Below are 21501 nucleotides of genomic sequence, written 5' to 3'. Positions count from 1 at the left end.
TCTTTTGGTTTTGGAGATATAATAATAATAACAAGCTCCCTGAGTTTAATCGGTAGTTAATCGGTATTACTACAAGGAACACGACATTGCATATGTGTTCACTCACCATCTTATCCTTCAAAAAAAAAAAGAATGTAAATATTGGAAATACTGAATTAGTAACCTCCGGTTAATTTTATACCCATATTTTCCCTCCGACGTCTCCCTGACCTGAGATTTCTGTATAAAAAAACAAATACGCCACTTTTTTAGTCTTTTAAATTTAGAACAATTGATGATCCAACGGTCATCATTAGGTTTGAGAGATCCTTCTATTTTAAAGAAATCCTAACCCTTAAAGAAATTTCTCCTCCTAAAGTCTACTTGCACCACCAGACAGACTCGCATTATTTTCCCAGGCCTCTCGCATTCTTCTGTTCACACATAACACTCCACCACCGGTCCACCGCAGCGAACAATTAAACCACCAGCGTCGCAACCGAAAACCACCAACAGGTAATTTAAACTTCTTTAATTCTAATGAACTGAGTATTTCGCTTCCATCTGAGCGATCTCAATTATAAAATTAGAGTTTCTGTTTTTATTTTAGGTCATTCTGCTTGGATTTGACGGTTCTCTTGTTTTGAGTTTAGGCTTTTCCTGTTTTAATTAAAGGTTTCTCTGTTCTAATTGTAGTTTGTTCATTTTGATTTTTAGGTTTTGATGTATTGATTTAGGATTTCTCTGTGTAACTGTGTTAATTTTGGGTTTTTCTTTCTTAGATTATTCATGGCGGTGCTTAGAACGATAGTGAACCTTCGAATTGTTGCAGCAGGTTAGGTACTCTCCATTTTCTCAAATGGCAACAAAACCATCTAGTATTCTCCATAAGGAGCCGGAAATGTCCCCCGAGGAGGAGGAGAAGGAAAGGAAAATAAATGCCCTGTGGAGGGAGAAATTAATAGCAAGAAAAATAAGGCAAAGAGAACGGTAATTATTACATTTTTAAATTTTGTTGAATTGTTTAAGTAGCTGTTCATGGTTTATGATTCTCCTCAATATTATCTTGTTGTAGTACTAAGGCACATTTTGAAGCTATGGGGCTGGAGACTGTTAGGTAATTCAGCAGTTAATCATCATCCATTTTTGATTCACTAAGTTGACATTTGTATCATTGTGTATGTTCAGTGGTTTCCGTCATTGATATACTAATGTATACTAAGCTCTTGTTTGGTGCAGTTACGATCCCAAAATTGCCGATTATGACTACCTCCTCCTTCCCCCAAGCGAGCTGCGCCATTGGAGATTGATCCAAAAAGACAGCAGTCATTGCTCAACAACTGATCCCATGAAAGCTGATAAAGCCCGTGAGGAGGAGGCTAATGGAGTAGAGGTATGTTAGTAGTTCTGCAGCTTTTGCTTATACTAGTATATAGTTAGTGATGATCATTTCCTTGAGTGCATACCTACTCAATTAACAATTGAAAATTCTCTTGCTGGCACTACAAGTCTACAATATAAATGTTCTGGTTTACTCATAAACCTAAATCTGGCTTTGCCTTCTCAAGGAAAGAATGAATTATATTTAGTACCTTGACTTCTGTACTCAGCTCCCTTAGGTTCAGTTTGTTTTGTTATCAATAATTATACATATATTACATTTACACTGACATTTCTCTGTACTTCATATTTTTCAGAGTGAAGTGTAAATAGATGTTCAAGTTTAATCAGCTGGTGCCTTGGGGGAAAGTAGTTGTGCCTCAACCTGCTCTCATTTCTCATTTCGCGGAACTCAGTGTGTCTTCTTTTCTTTTCCATGTCCTCTTCAAAACTCTGTTATGCGGTACTGTGAATCTAGAACTAACAGATCATGTGAACAAATAAAAAGGGCATAAGATAAAATGTTTCTGAGGGAAAATTGAAAAGTCCTCCTGTATGTGTAATGCGTGAGACTACTTCTTAGCACAGGAAATATTGTGGAAATCTGAGAGCTTTCCCAGTAATCCTAAGCTCCTAAGACTTTTAGGATATCTATTCTGTTCTTAGTTCTATTCGTTTAGACTGTCATTTCGAGATTCAGTCTGTGATTTTAGTTGTTGAAGAAACAAGATGCTTTGATTAGGAAACAAGAAAAAAATTGTCTTCATTAGTCTGTGTATTGCACAAGAATCGCAAACACTAGTGGGCAAAACCTTGTCACAACATGCAAACGAGGGTGATGCTGTTTAGAAGGAGAAAGAAACTTCCACTCCAAATACTGTAGACAGTGACGATGAGAGTGTGGATATACAACAAACTTAATCTTATGACCTGATTACTTATACTTTGGTTATAAATTTGGAACCATTCAGTTCAGCTGCTAAGTCTTAGATTTGATTACTTTGTTAAATTTTATTAGCTTTTTATATCTCACATTGTCTGCTTTTACTTCTCCTGATTTTGCTAAAATGCAGGTCTGCACACAGAAACCATCCTATGAAGTCCTACACCTCCTGATAAGATCTTAGTTCTCCACTTTCAAGCTGGCTAACTTGCTTTGTTATCGATTCTTGAGCTCACATCGTTTGACTTCACATTGGTGTCAGAACAGTCCTCATCCACCTCTGGAGCCAAATCATTTGGGCTCTCACTCTTAGAGGCGGACACCAGGACACCAGGTTATATAATTAGCCCAACTCCCCCTTTCAAAACATTCCTCTATTACGCGTCGCAAGTGTATTCAGCATCGGACCCACCGCGGGCACACCCAGACGAGGGGTTTAAATCAAAGACATGTAATGAGGGAGAAAAATGAGGGGAAGTGGGAAGCGTGCAGCAGAGTTCTGTATCTTTCTGCTTTTGAACAGTAGCTAGCCAGCTACTAACAGTACAAGAAGATCATTTGTTTTACCAAGATACATTGTTAATCTTCCATTCTTGCTCTCTTCCACCGTTACTTGATCATCATTTTTATTGCTCTTTTTTGCTTTGTAGCATGTTGCCTTTGCTTTTCCATGCTATACCTCGACATGGTCGTGTCTATGTTTCCGGCATATTAGAACAGCTTGTGTTTGTTTTACCAATTTCCCAATGATTGTATGTTGTCATGTGCATCCACAAAACCCATATTAATAAGGGACTAGAAAAATAAGAAGATACTACATAATGGAGTGTTTAATTGTATGGTGGGGTTAATAAACAGTGACGAACGAATTAGTGAGAGTGGTCTAATCAGGATTCAGGAGTTAATGGAGAAAGACAGTCCAGGTATCTAAGTGTACTTTGTGTGTCGTATAATTGTAATTGATACACGACAAATATAAATGGCATGGGCCTCGCTAATACACACTTGACACCGCAAGAGCAGGACCAAAGCGGAGTAAAGAAACTGAAAATAAGGTTGCAGTGTCCGAGGCATTGCTTTATACCTGGACAACGCTTGCGAGAAACGCATGCATCACCATTGGCCTTTAAGCCTATGCATCCTTAGAAAAACTAGGGCAAGCTGGAATAGTATGGAGCTGGGTGTTACTTGCTTAATCAAGGTTTTGCTTTTGGCAAAATCATCAAGGAACTGAAATTATTTCCACTCAAACCTTTAATCTCTCAAATTACTTGGTTATATCAATTCTACTTCATAGTTTTTAGTTCCTTTCTTTAATCATGAAGTTCTATGGAGAATTTATATATAACTTTTTGCTAATTTTTTTTTCCTTTCTCTTTGGAAACTAGTGATTCATTAAAAAGAAAAACTAACTTTAGGCATTAGAAACCTGGAATACATTTATAGTACAGCCATCTAATAAGGATAGTAATATTAGATTTATCTACTAATAATTAGTGGACAATACAATATGGTGAAATGTCATCCCAGTTAAAAAATCTAAAATGTTTTGGTTTTTCAGCTAAAACATCCTCTTTTGTGTCAGTAGTTCTAGGAACAAAGAAACAAAACCCAAAAAAAGGGGCAAGAGCGGAGTATCTTCTTTGTTTCCTCCAACACAGTTTAACAATGGCAAGAGATGGAAGTTGGAATCTATGAAAGCCTTCTATGTAGCTCACTTCATATAGTCTCCTTGGATGTTGAAATTTATGAAAGGCTTCTATATGTATATATTCTCTATATAAAAATAGAGTTTTTTTCGAGCGATGTGGTTAACTGGAGCTTCTGGTTATTCTGGCCCCACCGTTTTAATTTATTTTGGTAATTTTATAAAAGTTCGGGTAAAATAATCCATGAAAATATCTTTTGGGCTATAATATATTTTCTGGACAATCATATTCAAGAAAAATATTTCCTAAATTAACAAAATCTTAAGAAATCCTATAAATTACCAAATAAATTCAAAAGAAATCATTTGAAAATCATAATTAAATCCTAACATTAAAACATACAAATAAATAATTAAATAAAATCATGTTTGTACCATTCATTATGATTAAACAATAAACATTAAATTATGCATCATGATTATCATCACAGCATTAAATCAATCGGAAAATGTTAAAAAAAAAGTCTAATGTCCCACATCAGTGTCCAATTACATTTCTTAAAACTAAATTAATTCCTAATTCCAATTCGAAGTTGTTGCTAATAATTAAACAAACATTAATATGGGATGAAAATAGAAATTATCCATAAAATTTAGATAATCATTGATTAAAACTTAAAATAAAAACACATGTTGATGATCAAAGTGTACTTCCTCAGCAGAAAAATCGGCAAATCCTGTCAAATAGTTGAAAACCAAAATTATTAAAAGAAAAAGCAAAAGCATAAAAATCAATCATGATCAAAAAAAACAAGAAAATATTGAAGAACATAAAAATCGTGGGAAGATTAGCAAAACGAATCGTGAGAAGAATAGAAAGACAAGTTTCAATAATTTTTGTTAGTATTATTCATTCCAAAAAAAGGAAAAAGAAAAACAAAAGTAATTATTGTCCCTAAACATGCACGATATATTTAGTACTTATTATTTATTTTTGACAATAATATACAAAAAGAATAAATAGTTTATATTTTCATTATTATTTTTATGTGAATTTTGGAATAAATATTTTTATTATATAAAAGCTTTTGATATTTTAGACAAGGATTAATATTGTTTTTATAGCAAAGTCTTTATTTTATGAAAGTTGTGGTTATGGTGTCTCTATATAAAGCATTTTCTATAGAGTAAGTAAATAAATATAAAGAGCATTTCTATTCTTAGACGTCCAGTAGACTGCTCGATATTTTTTTCGTCAAACAAAATTAAAAAATTACCAAAATTTCTTTGACGAATATTATTACTAAAAAGAAAATTATTTATGGAATTTTTGGGTTGGGTGTCTCCTTATATAGTGAAATCTTGTTTCCTCGTTTCTTTCAAGATTTTCCATTCTTGCATAGGGTTCCCTCTGATCTATTTTCATTGTTCTTCGTTGTGCAGGTACGGTCGATCCTCTCAATTATGTACCTGTTTTCGTTCAAACAATATCAAGGTACCCCTAAACTCATTCTGCGAATATAGATATAATCCAGTAGTGAATTTTCTATGATTAATCATGATAATCATATCAACAATGTAATATCACAATTTTGATTGAAAATGTTTTTCTATTAATTTTTTTAGTAATGCAGATGATAATTATCATTGTTTTTGGTTTTTATATTTTTATTATATTTTCTTTGTACATTTGATTTTTATGTAGTTGCAGCTTCGGTAAGAGAATGATATCTTTTTTATCGGTGGTAAGAGAATAATATCAACATCGTCTCGATTTTGTTATTTGATTTTTATTTTCTCTATTTATATTTTTTTTTGTATGATACAAGGAAGTCAATCTCACAAGTAATTGTTGAAGCAACAGTCATCAAGTTCATGTAGTTGATATTTTTGGCGGAGAAGAAAGTAGGTGGTAGTCCCGTAGTCCCTCTTTTCCCCCCCTAACTTTCATTTTTTCTTAAACAAAGTTTGAACAAATTATATAATTTAAGAATCAATTTTCTGGAGAAATTTTAAAATATATTTTGTCCTTCCTATTTGTATTGTACTTAGTCATACAACTCATAGATCCAAATAGATTGTTCCACAAAAATAACAATCGAAATATCCATTTTAATTATATGTTCTCTTATGTTTGTTGGGTTGGTTGTTTTGTTTGCACTTCGAGGATTCACGGGAGGCCTAAGAAGTAATCAGGTCAAAGAAGCAGTTTGATTATCACCGTCACTTAACGCTAATCCAGTGTTTCTTATATGTTTTTTTGATTTGTATCCGTATATCATTATCCGGTGTGTTGAATGTTGTTTGGTTATGCCTTTAGATTGAACTTTCCCATGGGGTAAAAGGAAATTATCTTCATTTGATCTACACTCTTAATATCATCTTTTTTACAATCAATATGTGGTTTTGATCCTCATTTGATGTCTTGGCAGTCTCTATCTCTCACTTTTTCCATTTTGTTTTATAGTCTCGGTTCGTAAGTTACGTGCTTTTGCTTAATAGCATGATCTAAAGGTTCATATTAATTTTCAGGATTTTCGATTGCCAAATTCACAATCTCGCTCCTGGCACAGCTTTAAACACTTTCCAAGATTTTTTTGGGTATTTTTATCTATTCGATTAACTATGTTAATGATGTTTTAGTTTGACGTTGCAAATTAATTTCCATGATTGTATGAGCCATTTAGCTTATAGGTTTAAGATTATATTATAGTTGGATTTGTATTTTACTTCGTTCTAAGATCTTGACGTAAAATAAGATCTTTATATACTCTGCTGATTGTGGTAACTGTAACTCATAAGTAAATGTTCATCAAATATTAAAACAAGAAAATATTAGGTGGTGTCCAATTAATTTGTACTAACCAGTTTCATTATACTCTGCTTTAGTATAAGATGATGATATGACTTTTTAAATTTCAAGATGTCTTGATTATAATGGAATAGGTTGGTATTTCCCATTCTTATAATTCTGTTGCATTTTCCTTGAGGAGCATGAGGCCACGTATGGTTAATATTTTTCGCCATTTGTAGTGGTTTGTATATGTAATAATGTTGAGAATATATATTTAAAACATAAAATGATTTCCCAATAAAAATGTTTTTAATATCAATTAAGTTTTTCATAAAAGAAAAAATTAATTTTGTTATCATTAACTTTGACCGTTACATATTTGTGGGTTTTAATGGTGTTAACTCCACCATAATGACATTTGAAAGAATTTTTAATTGTTTTGAAACTCTTGATTATAAATCAGAATTTTGATTGGAAAAGGGAAGCATATACAACTCTTTTCATGCACCAAGTTGTATTCTTAAACGAAGGAAAACTAATACCAAAGAACTACGAATCAAAGGATGGAGAAGAAGGAATCTGGTATTTAGATAACGGAGCCAGCAACCACATGACTGGAAAGAGACACTATTTCTATGAACTCAACGAGAAAATCAAAGGAAAAGTGAAATTTGGAGATGGTTCTTATGTAGAGATTGAAGGGAAATGATCAATCCTATTTCAAAGCAAGAACGGAGAACAGAAGCTCGTCACAAACATCTACTACATTCCGAACTTAAAAAGCAACATCCTGAGTCTGGGACAAGCTACAAAAGTTGGGTGTGATGTTAGAATGCGACAAGACTATCTAACAGTTCATGATCCAAGTGGAAGACTTTTGGTTAGAGTCTCGCGATCACAGAATAGACTCTACAAGATAAGTCTCATGATTGGAAGGCCAATGTGTCTGAATATAAGATTGGAAGATCAGACATGGAAGTGGCACGCAAGGTTAGGACACATAAGTTTCAGAACCTTAAAAACTATGTCTCAGAACAAGATGGTTCGACGGCTACCACAGATAAACGATGAATCAAGGATCTGTGAATCATGTTTAGTTTGGAAACAAACGCGTCAAGGTTTTCCAAAAGCAACAACATTCAGAGCCTCAAAGCCATTAGAGCTTCTTCATGCTGATTTATGTGGTCCTATTACACCACAACAAAACGAAGTGGTGGAGAGGAGAAACATGACTCTAATGGAGATGACAAGAAGTTCTTTAAAGGCTATGCAGGTACCTAATTATCTATGGGGAGAAGCTGTACGACACTCCACATACCTAATAAACAGGATACCTACGAAAGCTCTGAAAAACATGACTCCATATGAAAGTTTGCGAAAGAGAATTTAGCCTGGATCCAAAGCTTACAGATTATTCAATCCAACAACGAAAGAGAATTTAAGAGTGTTTGGTTGCAAAACATACACAAAAGTTGATTCCGCAACTCTTAGTAAACTGGATGATTGATCCCAGACTCTTGGGCATCTAGGAATTGAGCCTGGATCCAAAGCTTACAGATTATTCAATCCAACAACGAAAAGAGTAATAGTGAGTCGAGATGTGGTATTCGATGAAAAAGCAAACTGGAACTGGAAAGAAACTAATGATGGACCAACTAGGGATCCAGGAATGTTTCACATGAGATTGGGTCAAGTAATTGATGAAGACGAAGGACCCATAATCATCAATACCAATGGAAACAATGATGTTAATCAAGAAGAAGAAGAGAATAATGAAAACATTGAGAATAACGAAGAAGAAGAAGAAGAAGAAGAGGAGGAGGAGATCGATGAAATAACTCAACCCATTCCACTGCGAAAATCAACAAGACAGATTAAAAAAGCCACATTATCTGGAGGATTATGTTCTTCAAGCAGCAGAGGAATGTGAGACATTATTGTTGTCCATTAATGACAAACCAAGGAATTTTCAGGAAGCAAAGGTCTCGACTAAATGGGCACAAGCATGTAGAGAAGAAATTATTTCAATCAACAGAAACAAGACTTGGTTTCTAGTTGATAAGCCAGATGGGATTCAGATTAAACAAGAAGCTTCTGCAAGGAGAATTCTGAAAGAAGCAGGACTTGAAACTTGTAATCCAACTAAGATACTAATGGAGTTTGGACTTAAAGTTGCAAAGACACAAGAAGAAGTTGAGATTGATCCAACAAGTTATAGAAGAAATGTTGGATGCCTTAGATACTTATTACACACAAGACCAGACTTGGCTTTCTCTGTGGGAGTAGCAAGCCGTTATATGCCGAGTCCACGCAAGTCTCATGGTGATGTAATAAAGCAGATATTGAGATATCTAAGAGGAACAATCAGCTGTGGATTGAATTATGGTCGAGGAGGATCAAAAGGAATTGTTGGGTATAGTGACAACAGTCATAATATTGACCAAGATGATGGAAAAGGTACAACTGGTCATATATTTTATCTAGGTGAAGCACCTATTACATGGTGCTCACAGAAGCAAGACGCAGTAGCTCTGTCATCCTGTGACGCTGAGTTTATGGCCGCAACAGAAGCAGCTAAACAATCAATATGGCTTCAAGAACTGTTGGGTGAAATCAAAGGAAGAGAACTTGCAAAAGTTCTCATCAAGATTGATAATAAGTCTGCAATTGCACTCACTAAAAATCCATTGTTTCATGGGAAGACGAAACACATTCACAAAAGGTATCATTTCATACGAGAATGCATCGAGAAGGAGATCATCAACGTTGAACACATACCAGGAACTGAGCAGAAAGCAGATATATTGACAAAGGCATTAGCTCGGATCAAGTTTGAAGAAATGAGACAACTGATTGGAGTACAAGATATGTCAGGGTAAGGTTGAAGCTTAAGGGGGAGAATGTTGGATTAACTTCAACATTAAGCCTAAGATAATCTCTAACAAGTTGGTTAGGATAAGAAAAGGCAATTGATGTAATCCTAAGGGAATTAGAAGTCATCTAGTTCTAAGAAAAGGAAAGACATGTAATAAGGTAATAGGACTAGGAAAAGGAATTCATAGTTCTATATAAATATGATCACCAAAGTTGTGGTTGATCATATGAGCAAGATTTGAGCTTTGTGTTTAGTTTTGAGAGATTTTCTAAACATCAATAAAGAGAGTTTTCTTTATATAAGCTAAGATTGATCTTGCAGTTAACCATTAAAAAGAACCGAAAGTGTAACCAACAAGGAAAGAAAGCGAGAAATAGAAAACAAGGAGTACTGGCCTTGGTTTGTAATAAGGAAGATGGGTGATGAATTTGCTATGAAATATTTGGATTACAAGGCTTAAGCCGAGTACCGCTCTATGGCATCTATAGTTGCAAAAAATCACTTGGATATTTTATGTTCTTCATGATCTTGGTGTTGCCCACCCTCAAACACCAAGATCAAGACTGCATCCCAAGAACCGGCTCAGAATGGGTTGAATTACTTGTGCGTCAGACTCCGACCGCTTCTTGCATGAATGAAGCTAAAGAACGTACCTCCAGCAGGTTGCTGGAGGTTCTTGAAAAAACCATGAACGGGGGAGAGGCAGTAAAGATTCTTGAGAAAGAGAACTTGAAGTTAAAACATGACTGGAGAAAGCGACTGTTAATAATATTATCTTCAAGAGGATCGTGCTTATATTACTTGAACAACGCAGTGCCAGAGTTGGAGAAATTGAGACAACCTGTGGCTCAGCATGATCAGAAGTCGAACGAGCTCGAGAAGAATAACTACGTGCTTAAGATGCATCTTAACCAGGCAATGATGGTGGCACAAAGCAAAAACATCCCAAGTAACTACGTCCTGATTTGTATTAATCAAAGTTTAAACCCTATCTATGTTTAAACTCTATTTAATTCGAACAGAAGAATACTTTTCATCGAAACTTTTCATATAACGAATGAAACACAATACAAAGAAAAGAATGAAACACAATACTAAGAATTAGTTAGCAGTTGATCAATTTAGACGGAAGTTGTTGCACTCAAAAACACTTGGGCCGTATGAAATACCAAGAATGAAAGGAAATTTACGTTCTTGAGACACTCTTAACTGATCATGGAAATTTTTTGTTAGTACGTAACTAAAGATGTAACAAAGCTGATATTATTCAAATTACAAAACAAAACAAAAATCCAAAGGGGAACTGAAAAGATGCAAAATCGAGATACCAATAAGCCCACATCAACCAATTGAATGAGACACGAAACATTGTGCAAAACTAAGCATCATGAGATCAAGTTCAACTTCATATACCACAGCAAAAGGGAACCAGATAACAAAACCACACTATTCATATACTGTAAGATTCAAGTGAAAAACCATAGTTTTCACAGCACCATGCCCAATAGAGAATCAAATATTCCTAGCTTTAAAAACCAAATGGCATTATAACTTGGGTCTTGTAACTTTAAAAATTTCACAGGGGAAAAAAATTAAGGGTAATGATTTCTTAAAAATAAGTCTCGAGAGTGACTAGTCGATTCTTCAGAAATGCTAAGAGGAGCAGCAGAGGCCATCAGACATAAAACATGAGCTCTTTCACACAGTCTCTAATCTTTGGTAAAGGCCGAACCCCTGCAGTTGCGGCCCTTGTATTCGCGCCTCCACCACCACGATTGCTGGCAGAATCACTACCCTCAGAAGCGTCACCCTCAATGTAATACCTCGCACGGAAAGCACCCAAATGCGCATAATACGCAGGAGGAACTGCAAAAAAGATTCAACATATATGATCATAAAGATTTATAAAAAGAGTGATTCTTAAAAAAATGTGCAAACATATTAGGAAACATTAGTGATGTGATAACCATCTAAACAGAATAAAATAGTTCAGAAACGAACCTACGGATACAGACCGAGTGCACCTGGCATATCTGAAAAAGAACATGATGATACAAGGTATAAGAACCACCAATTATGTACAAAAAAGAATGTCGGTAAGCAGTTATAAGAAGATAAATTATTAAGCTCTATACTTGAAGAAACTCACGTGTAACAAAGATTGTTAGTAAGCACTTGTAATGCATTAGCACTGAACTTGTTCTCATCGTACAACACATGATAATGAGTGGGTCTACTAGTTCCCTACATATATAATCAAAGAAAAACATTTCATTTTGTCAGTTGTAACTTGCACAGTATTAGATCTCTGGAAAATCACTTAAGTAAATTACCTGGATTCCTGCGTGACTACATAGATAGAAGTCAAACTCCGTGGGGTGGCAAATCATAGAATCGACAACAGTGCCTGAGGAAAATAGGGATAGTTCATATTACAAAGTTAACTCAAAATCTTACACAAATTTACTCAAAAGTATGGACAGTTCATACCAGGTAAGATGTTGCCACTCTTATCAGTTATGTTACGATCCATGTGATTAGCAGGGAAGAGACGAGTATGGTGTCTTTTTTGTACAACAATGAAAGTGATAGGTGGTAGATATCTTTCCTCAAGCGAAGCACAAGCCTTGTGAATAGCATCTATTTCATGGAGCAACATTTGTGCAAATTGTCCCTCACTAACACCATCTCTGAAATGAAATTGGACAAGTTTCATAATCCTGAAGAAAACAAAAAACTCGGCCAAATCCTGCGTAGTAATACCCACCTGTAAAAGATTATCCTATGCGGCTTCCTCCCAGTTGATTTCCGAAAAGCTATCAAATGCTCACTGGAACACACGGAATATTTTTATACACATCAAGTCATTAAAAAGAGATGCTATCATGAACCCTGTTAATATATTTACCACACTACCCAAAATAGATTAGTTATTACCGGATCATTCCTCCGTGAACAAGCTTATTGTTAACCTCCTGCTGCTTGTAAAGATCACTAATCAATTCTTGACGATGTGGTTGTGCAGAAACCAAGCAACGATACTTTGAAACTTCTGGCCAGTCCATGGATGCGACCACCTGAAATGTGATGATAAGTCTAACATCTCCGTCAATAATTCCTATTACAACATATTAAGATATAGAGAAGGAATTGTAACAAACCGCTGCAATAGAAGGACTGGAATCTTCCCCAGGTGATGGGTGAGTTACATCGGCACCAAAGATAATTGTAGGACAATCAGAAACCAAAGGAAGTTGTTTCCTAATCACAGCATCAAGAACATTGTTCCTACCACCAACCTGACATAATGTTATCCCACCGAACTGATATATTAGTGAGCCCAAACAAATATATCATATCAAAAACTAAAATATATTTGTTCAAGAATTATAACTCAGCTAGTGAAACATATATGAGGATAGACAAACCTTTACGTTAATCTTCATAGAGACGTTTTCTAGGTACTGCGGACTAACTTTCAAAGCATGTTTAGGTTGACAACATTGAGAAACAATTCCTAATTCAGTTTCACAAACCCGTTTTATTGTCCCTGTGACAAAACATATAAGAACAGTTTTTATGAGAATAGATTAGAACATCTAAACTGAAACAAAGCATAATTCTACGTAGAAATTAGAAGTTACTGCAACTAACCATAGGATCCAGTTTGATCAGGTAATATGATCAGTAAAAGCTGAAGCTGGTTTCCCTGACCAGCCATGGTTTCAAGTTTAGAAGTTGCCTCCTTGTGAAGATCCACAAGTGCGCGCTCTATTTGACCGTGACCAGACCGGCCAGACCTCATTGGAAGTAAAGGTCGTGCTGGATCAATGTCCTAGGAAGAAACGCACCAAATTAATGTAATGAAGATATGTATTATAATAACAGGCATGGGATGTTCTATGGAAAACAAGCTTACCACTCCTTTGCTGTGACACATTTTAACCAGCTGGTCAAAGAAATACTTAGCGTTATCAGGACTCGTTCTTTGGGAAAGGTTCAGGCAGGCCCAATGATCAACCTTACCACCATTTACCATTCGCTGCCATCAGTAATTAAAAAGGTTACTATCAACATTATTCATGATACATTCGACTGAACAAAAAGTCGTGTCCTTTTCGGGAAGCCCAGAATACTCGACAATAAAAGTTAGAAAACGTAACAGCTTAGACCTAATAATAAAGAACAGTATAAGCCATTGCATCAAATTAGTTAACAAATTATGGCACCCGGTTGTTGGAACCATCCAACAACAAACACCTACGACTAATTCAAATTGGCAACTTCACTTAATATAAGGCCCTGCCTTCAGTTTTGAAGTAAATGAAATTGCCTTACTGGTCAACATAAATCAGACTCAGGTAATGCATCAAACAAACTATAAAGCCGGGACATTAGAACATTTAGATCTAATACAGTTTATGAGCTTTGGGGTAAAGCTTTACCGCGTTTATCATGTTCCATTGCCCAACACGAGGTTGAATTCTCACTTCCCGACCATCATCATGGTACTTAAGCTGAAATGACAAAGATAACATGTTAAAAGTTGAATAGATAAAAAAGTTAAACCTAACATTATGCTTAGGCCCCAAGATATCTACCGTAGGAGGTGGCAAAACTCGAGCATCATTTATTGATGTCAACCTCCCTTCAACATGAATACCAAATTCCCTGGCGTACTCATCTTCCGTATAGTGGTTCTCTTGTACGCTCTGCAACCAAAAAAGTTCATCTATAAGAAGAATTGTTCACTCACAGAAGGCAAGTCCGTAATCAAGTATAACAAGAGACGCCTTCAACATATTTTTTTAATACCTTTGTAATGCTACTTTCTCTATCTTTAGGTCGCTGGCAAGCAGCTCTTAAGAGGCCAGTTACTTGCCTCTCATTTAACTTTTTAGGGTACTTCTGCCCTTCCACTATTGCACATACCTGTTATACAGAATAACAAATTAGATATTTTATAATTGAAAGAAACACACATATACCTGTTATACAGAATAAAAAATTGCACATCTTATAACTGAAAGGAACACAGAATGTCAAAGGGAATCACCTCCATAGGCAAGTATGCAGGTCTTGCATCACTCCCAGCTTGCAGGCATGGCCAATGAGCATACTTTAACTGAATGCCGTACTTTTGTTTAAAGTACCGAACCACAGACTCATTTGTTCCATCTTCAACAGGGAATCTTGTGCATACAAAGACAAAATGAGCATTTAGTAACTTATTTTGAGTATAAGAGATACATCTCTGGAGATAAGATGACATAAAAAGGAAATCAATAGAAGTAATTTTTACTCTTAATGTATTCTCATGATCGATAGAAGTAATTTTTACTCTTAAGGAAATCAATAGAAGTAATTTTTAGTCTTAATGTATTCTCATGATCGAGGACATCATACTCACGTTAGCTGGTTTGTAGGTTGAGATGTTATGCCAGAGATTTTTTTGCGGTTGCCTTTCCTATGAGTCAGCTCAACTCGAACACCTCTCAAGGACCTCTTTATCTATTAGGATAACAAGAAACGAGAAATATAATAAAGAAGATACAAGTCGGGGCCAGTATTAGCTTGTATCAAAAATTCTCACAATTTTTTGTAAAAGAAAAAGTACAAAACAAGGAAATTAAACGGAAAAGTAAAAGAAACACAAACCTTAAGGCGGTCTATATCAGATAATGGTCTTTGAGTATCTCGTATGTTCAAAAGTTTGATCACATACTCAGCAACATTGATTGATTGATAAAAGGAGGTGGCGGAGACATCTGCAGTCGACATAAAAGAAAATAATGATAAGAACTCTCAAGTCACAAACGGTATGTCATTAAACCCTTAAGAAATAAGTATTATAGGAAGGGAGAAGTTGAACCTAAATTAAGAGATAACCCCATCTGAGTGGGACGAATGCTCTGGTAGTATCCTTTCCAGCACTCTAGACCATCACCGATGTCCGTTTTGACTCCCAATTGAGGTGAAAAGAATGACCTTCCGACCACAACATGACTGGGTATAAAGCATATCAACATATTAATTAGTTTGTGAACAGCATGCGAGCCATACAAAGATTATAAAACATTATGTTGACAAACCTACTTTCTAGTTGGTGTTTCTCTCATGACCACATCAAGAACTTGGATTGTTTCTTGCGGTGAATCTCTTTGCCTACCGGCTAGAAATTGGTGCAAGTGGTGCAAGTCAGGTCGAGATGCAAGTTTGATTGCAACTTTAAACTTTCTTTCTCTTCTGCAATCACCAATCAGTTATGATTAAAACAGGATATACACACAATGCACGAAATTTGAAATTGGTATAACAAAAGGAAAACACAGAAAGAAAAAAAAAACATACTTAGGAAAAGCTCCCTTTTCGTCCTTGTCAGTTTTCTTAGAACCACCTTTTGCTTGCTCTTTGTCAGCCAAATCAACAACAAACTCCATTCCTTGAAATGGCAACGGACCAGCAGTGTATAGACTTTTCCGGCCATCATAAACCGGCTGCAAATTCCCCAAATGCGATGCTCGGTATAAAGCAACTAGTTGGCCTATAACAGCTCGATTCACACCTCTGGATGTAACCTCAGGGGTAATAGAAACCTATCACACAGCACCAAAACCATTTTTATTACCCAAGTTGAATAGATTAAGAAAATGTTTAGAAAGCAGCAACGAGAATTAAGAGCCAAACTCTAAACATCAAAGTAGGAAATTCTGAAAACATCAAATGTATAGAGTTCAACAGAATTCTATAGATTAAAATATTATAAAATGAAACGAAAAACAAATCAAATCCACCCCCATCCACCCGCCACACAAAAAAATAAATATAAAATAAAATAAAACAATAGTGTTGAGAATACAGGATGATTTAGTAGCACTACTATTATTACAGACTCCGACGGTAAAATCAATCCTAAAATCAAATTCAAGAAATTAACCAAATATAATTTGAAAATTTACAAGAAGATCATTCATAGGGAAAAAAATAAAATTGAAATTGAAAACAGAGAAGATATGAATGAAATCACACCCTACAATTTTGACAGCAACATCTTGATTTAGATCATCAAACAACAAGGAAAAGGAACTAAAAAAAAAACAATTCAAAAACGCAGAGATGGAGAAATACATACATCATAATGGTGAAGATCCTTATCAGTGAGTTTGACAAGGAAGTGATTCGCTTTGACAACACATTTCGCACCGATCGTTCCAAAACCTGGACGAGCAGGATACTTTGCTGCTTTTGATGAAGCCGGTGGAGTAGCAGTTACCGCAGAAACAGGTTCTTGAATAGTAAGATTTTTCTGAACATCTTGAGTAAGTACATCTACACTAGTTGATGACCTAGAAGATGAACCAACTTCTGGAATTGAAGAAGAAATAGAAGAAGAAGAAGGTGAAGGTGAAGGTGAAGATACTGGCGTTGTTGGTGCTCCTCTTCCTCTTCCACCCCAAACACCACTACCACCGCCACCACCGCGACCTCCGGTTCCAATTCCACCACCGCCACCACGACCACCAGTTCCACGACCCCCATTACCACCACCACGACCACCAGTTCCACGACCCCCATTACCACCACCACGACCACCAGTTCCATGACCCCCATCAGCACCACCACCAACACGACCACCGCCTCTCATATTACCAAAACCTCCTCTACCACCTCGATTTGACATTATTAAGAAGAGAAAAACTAGAGAAGAAAGATTTTAGAGAAGATGGATTTCTGAGAGTCTGAGAGATTTCCAAGGGAGAGAGAAAGGGAGTTGAGAGGAGATGGGTAGTTGGAAAGACTGATGATGGTGCTGCCTCTCCCTTTTTTAACGTGAGAGGGAAGATGCGTGAAAAGACTAAGATACCCAGTGTGCTTTAACGAGAGAAGAAGGTTAAATTGTAAATAAGAGAAATACGTGTTTTTGAAGACGTAATTTGGAGAAAAGTATTATAGGAGTGCCGGACCGAATTTGTTAGTATGGAAGGTAGAATATCGGACTTCACGTTTTTAAACTACATCGTCTTTTTTCTTTCTCTGTTTTTCATCCCCATAGTTAGGTTATTTGGTATTATTTTTTCAATAAATGAAATATGTGGGTAAAATTTTATAAATTGCATCATTCATTGTTAGATAGAAGACATGGTATCTAGGCTCAAATAGTAAGAATACAGATAGAAAATGCGGCATCTACGCGCAAATACTAGCTCGTGTTTGACGTGTTTTCGACTTTTTATTCTCTTGACTCGAATGTATGCTAAGATTACGGATAGAAAACACGGCATCCACGCGTAATTGCTAGGTAGTGTAGATGTGTTTTCGATTTTTTACTCTCTTGATTCCAATGTATGTCAAAGAAAAAGGAAGGAAAAAAATACATTCCGCAATATCTGTGCAGCTTACAAGGAAATTAGATGTTACGGTAAAATATTTTACAAAAATAATAGGACAACAATAAAATCGGCGAAAAATTAGTTAACTCCCCAAAAAATTTCTCCCAAACTGTGATATATATTTGATAAAGTTCACCCATAAATGCAGAATGTGGTAAATTCTTATAAGTAACCCATAAAAATAATTACACTTTAGCCATTGGAGTAAAAGAAAAAGAAAAAACACGACATCTACACTCAAAATCTAACTGATACTGACGTGTTTTCGAGTTTTTATTTGTCTTCCTTATTTTGAAGACCGCCAACAAGTGACAAGTGTATTACAAGACGGCATGAAGCACTGTAGCATAAGTCCAGTATTTTTGCGGCATCAAAGAAGCTAATAATGCATTTGTCCATATCACGGCATCCACGCGTAATTGCTAGGTACTGTAGATGTGTTTTCGATTTTTTACTCTCTTGATTCCAATGTATGTCAAAGAAAAAGGAAGGAAAAAAATACATTCCGCAATATCTGTGCAGCTTACAAGGAAATTAGATGTTACGGTAAAATATTTTACAAAAATAATAGGACAACAATAAAATCGGCGAAAAATTAGTTAACTCCCCAAAAAATTTCTCCCAAACTGTGATATATATTTGATAAAGTTCACCCATAAATGCAGAATGTGGTAAATTCTTATAAGTAACCCATAAAAATAATTACACTTTAGCCATTGGAGTAAAAGAAAAAGAAGAAACACGACATCTACACTCAAAATCTAACTGATACTGACGTGTTTTCGAGTTTTTATTTGTCTTCCTTATTTTGAAGACCGCCAACAAGTGACAAGTGTATTACAAGACGGCATGAAGCACTGTAGCATAAGTCCAGTATTTTTGCGGCATCAAAGAAGCTAATAATGCATTTGTCCATATCACGGCATCCACGCGTAATTGCTAGGTAGTGTAGATGTGTTTTCGATTTTTTACTCTCTTGATTCCAATGTATGTCAAAGAAAAAGGAAGGAAAAAAATACATTCCGCAATATCTGTGCAGCTTACAAGGAAATTAGATGTTACGGTAAAATATTTTACAAAAATAATAGGACAACAATAAAATCGGCGAAAAATTAGTTAACTCCCCAAAAAATTTCTCCCAAACTGTGATATATATTTGATAAAGTTCACCCATAAATGCAGAATGTGGTAAATTCTTATAAGTAACCCATAAAAATAATTACACTTTAGCCATTGGAGTAAAAGAAAAAGAAAAAACACGACATCTACACTCAAAATCTAACTGATACTGACGTGTTTTCGAGTTTTTATTTGTCTTCCTTATTTTGAAGACTGCCAACAAGTGACAAGTGTATTACAAGACGGCATGAAGCACTGTAGCATAAGTCCAGTATTTTTGCGGCATCAAAGAAGCTAATAATGCATTTGTCCATATCACGGCATCCACGCGAAATTGCTCGGTAGTGTAGATGTGTTTTCGATTTTTTACTCTCTTGATTCCAATGTATGTCAAAGAAAAAGGAAGGAAAAAAATACATTCCGCAATATCTGTGCAGCATACAAGGAAATTAGATGTTACGGTAAAATATTTTACAAAAATAATATGACAACAATAAAATCGGCGAAAAATTAGTTAACTCCCCAAAAAATTTCTCCCAAACTGTGATATATATTTGATAAAGTTCACCCATAAATGCAGAATGTGGTAAATTCTTATAAGTAACCCATAAAAATAATTACACTTTAGCCATTGGAGTAAAAGAAAAAGAAAAAACACGACATCTACACTCAAAATCTAACTGATACTGACGTGTTTTCGAGTTTTTATTTGTCTTCCTTATTTTGAAGACTGCCAACAAGTGACAAGTGTATTACAAGACGGCATGAAGCACTGTAGCATAAGTCCAGTATTTTTGCGGCATCAAAGAAGCTAATAATGCATTTGTCCATATCACGGCATCCACGCGAAATTGCTCGGTAGTGTAGATGTGTTTTCGATTTTTTACTCTCTTGATTCCAATGTATGTCAAAGAAAAAGGAAGGAAAAAAATACATTCCGCAATATCTGTGCAGCATACAAGGAAATTAGATGTTACGGTAAAATATTTTACAAAAATAATATGACAACAATAAAATCGGCGAAAAATTAGTTAACTCCCCAAAAAATTTCTCCCAAACTGTGATATATATTTGATAAAGTTCACCCATAAATGCAGAATGTGGTAAATTCTTATAAGTAACCCATAAAAATAATTACACTTTAGCCATTGGAGTAAAAGAAAAAGAAAAAACACGGCATCTACACTCAAAATCTAACTGATACTGACGTGTTTTCGAGTTTTTATTTGTCTTCCTTATTTTGAAGACCGCCAACAAGTGACAAGTGTATTACAAGACGGCATGAAGCACTGTAGCATAAGTCCAGTATTTTTGCGGCATCAAAGAAGCTAATAATGCATTTGTCCATATCACGGCATCCACGCGTAATTGCTAGGTAGTGTAGATGTGTTTTCGATTTTTTACTCTCTTGATTCCAATGTATGTCAAAGAAAAAGGAAGGAAAAAAATACATTCCGCAATATCTGTGCAGCTTACAAGGAAATTAGATGTTACGGTAAAATATTTTACAAAAATAATAGGACAACAATAAAATCGGCGAAAAATTAGTTAACTCCCCAAAAAATTTCTCCCAAACTGTGATATATATTTGATAAAGTTCACCCATAAATGCAGAATGTGGTAAATTCTTATAAGTAACCCATAAAAATAATTACACTTTAGCCATTGGAGTAAAAGAAAAAGAAAAAACACGACATCTACACTCAAAATCTAACTGATACTGACGTGTTTTCGAGTTTTTATTTGTCTTCCTTATTTTGAAGACCGCCAACAAGTGACAAGTGTATTACAAGACGGCATGAAGCACTGTAGCATAAGTCCAGTATTTTTGCGGCATCAAAGAAGCTAATAATGCATTTGTCCATATCACGGCATCCACGCGTAATTGCTAGGTAGTGTAGATGTGTTTTCGATTTTTTACTCTCTTGATTCCAATGTATGTCAAAGAAAAAGGAAGGAAAAAAATACATTCCGCAATATCTGTGCAGCTTACAAGGAAATTAGATGTTACGGTAAAATATTTTACAAAAATAATAGGACAACAATAAAATCGGCGAAAAATTAGTTAACTCCCCAAAAAATTTCTCCCAAACTGTGATATATATTTGATAAAGTTCACCCATAAATGCAGAATGTGGTAAATTCTTATAAGTAACCCATAAAAATAATTACACTTTAGCCATTGGAGTAAAAGAAAAAGAAAAAACACGACGTCTACACTCAAAATCTAACTGATACTGACGTGTTTTCGAGCTTTTATTTGTCTTCCTTATTTTGAAGACTTGTCACATTCGAGTTTTTATTTGTCTTCCTTATTTTGAAGACCGCCAACAAGTGACAAGTGTATTACAAGACGGCATGAAGCATTGTAGC

At 35.3% G+C, this 21501-nt stretch overlaps 2 protein-coding genes across 5 annotated transcripts; one reads left to right on the top strand and one right to left on the bottom strand.

The window, feature by feature from the left end:
* Positions 1-389: 389 nt before the first annotated feature.
* Positions 390-3014, top strand: LOC113323679. 4 transcript variants are annotated; one of them, XR_003347770.1, is made up of 6 exons: positions 390-495; positions 762-969; positions 1055-1096; positions 1219-1372; positions 1677-1774; positions 2433-3014. XR_003347770.1 is itself a non-coding variant. In XM_026572014.1 (5 exons), exons 2-5 carry the CDS (start codon positions 839-841, stop codon positions 1686-1688), a joined length of 339 nt encoding a protein of 112 aa, XP_026427799.1. In that variant the 5' UTR covers positions 390-495; positions 762-838; the 3' UTR covers positions 1689-1915. The 4 variants fall into 4 exon arrangements, 3 of the variants coding, with proteins under 3 accessions (XP_026427799.1, XP_026427800.1, XP_026427801.1); XM_026572014.1 differs by lacking the exon at positions 2433-3014 and having other exon boundaries at positions 1677-1915; XM_026572015.1 differs by lacking the exon at positions 2433-3014 and having other exon boundaries at positions 402-495; positions 815-969; positions 1677-1915.
* Positions 3015-10990: 7976 nt separating this feature from the next.
* LOC113322032 (protein argonaute MEL1-like) lies at positions 10991-17389 on the bottom strand. Its single transcript, XM_026570039.1, has 21 exons — positions 16752-17389; positions 15971-16215; positions 15716-15865; positions 15492-15625; positions 15278-15387; positions 15030-15130; positions 14676-14811; positions 14435-14551; positions 14221-14331; positions 14065-14136; positions 13539-13661; positions 13274-13454; positions 13048-13169; positions 12781-12918; positions 12557-12696; positions 12387-12449; positions 12110-12309; positions 11953-12026; positions 11769-11863; positions 11621-11652; positions 10991-11485 (listed from the first exon to the last, which is right to left on the bottom strand). The coding sequence occupies exons 1-21, from the start codon at positions 17298-17300 to the stop codon at positions 11295-11297; spliced, it is 3084 nt and encodes a 1027-aa protein (XP_026425824.1). The 5' UTR covers positions 17301-17389; the 3' UTR covers positions 10991-11294.
* Positions 17390-21501: the final 4112 nt, after the last annotated feature.

Source organism: Papaver somniferum, chromosome 11 (genome assembly GCF_003573695.1).
Source record: "Papaver somniferum cultivar HN1 chromosome 11, ASM357369v1, whole genome shotgun sequence".
NCBI classification, from domain to species: domain Eukaryota; kingdom Viridiplantae; phylum Streptophyta; class Magnoliopsida; order Ranunculales; family Papaveraceae; genus Papaver; species Papaver somniferum.
Note: the sequence above shows the minus strand (reverse complement) of the source record. Positions and strands in the feature narration are given on the sequence as shown.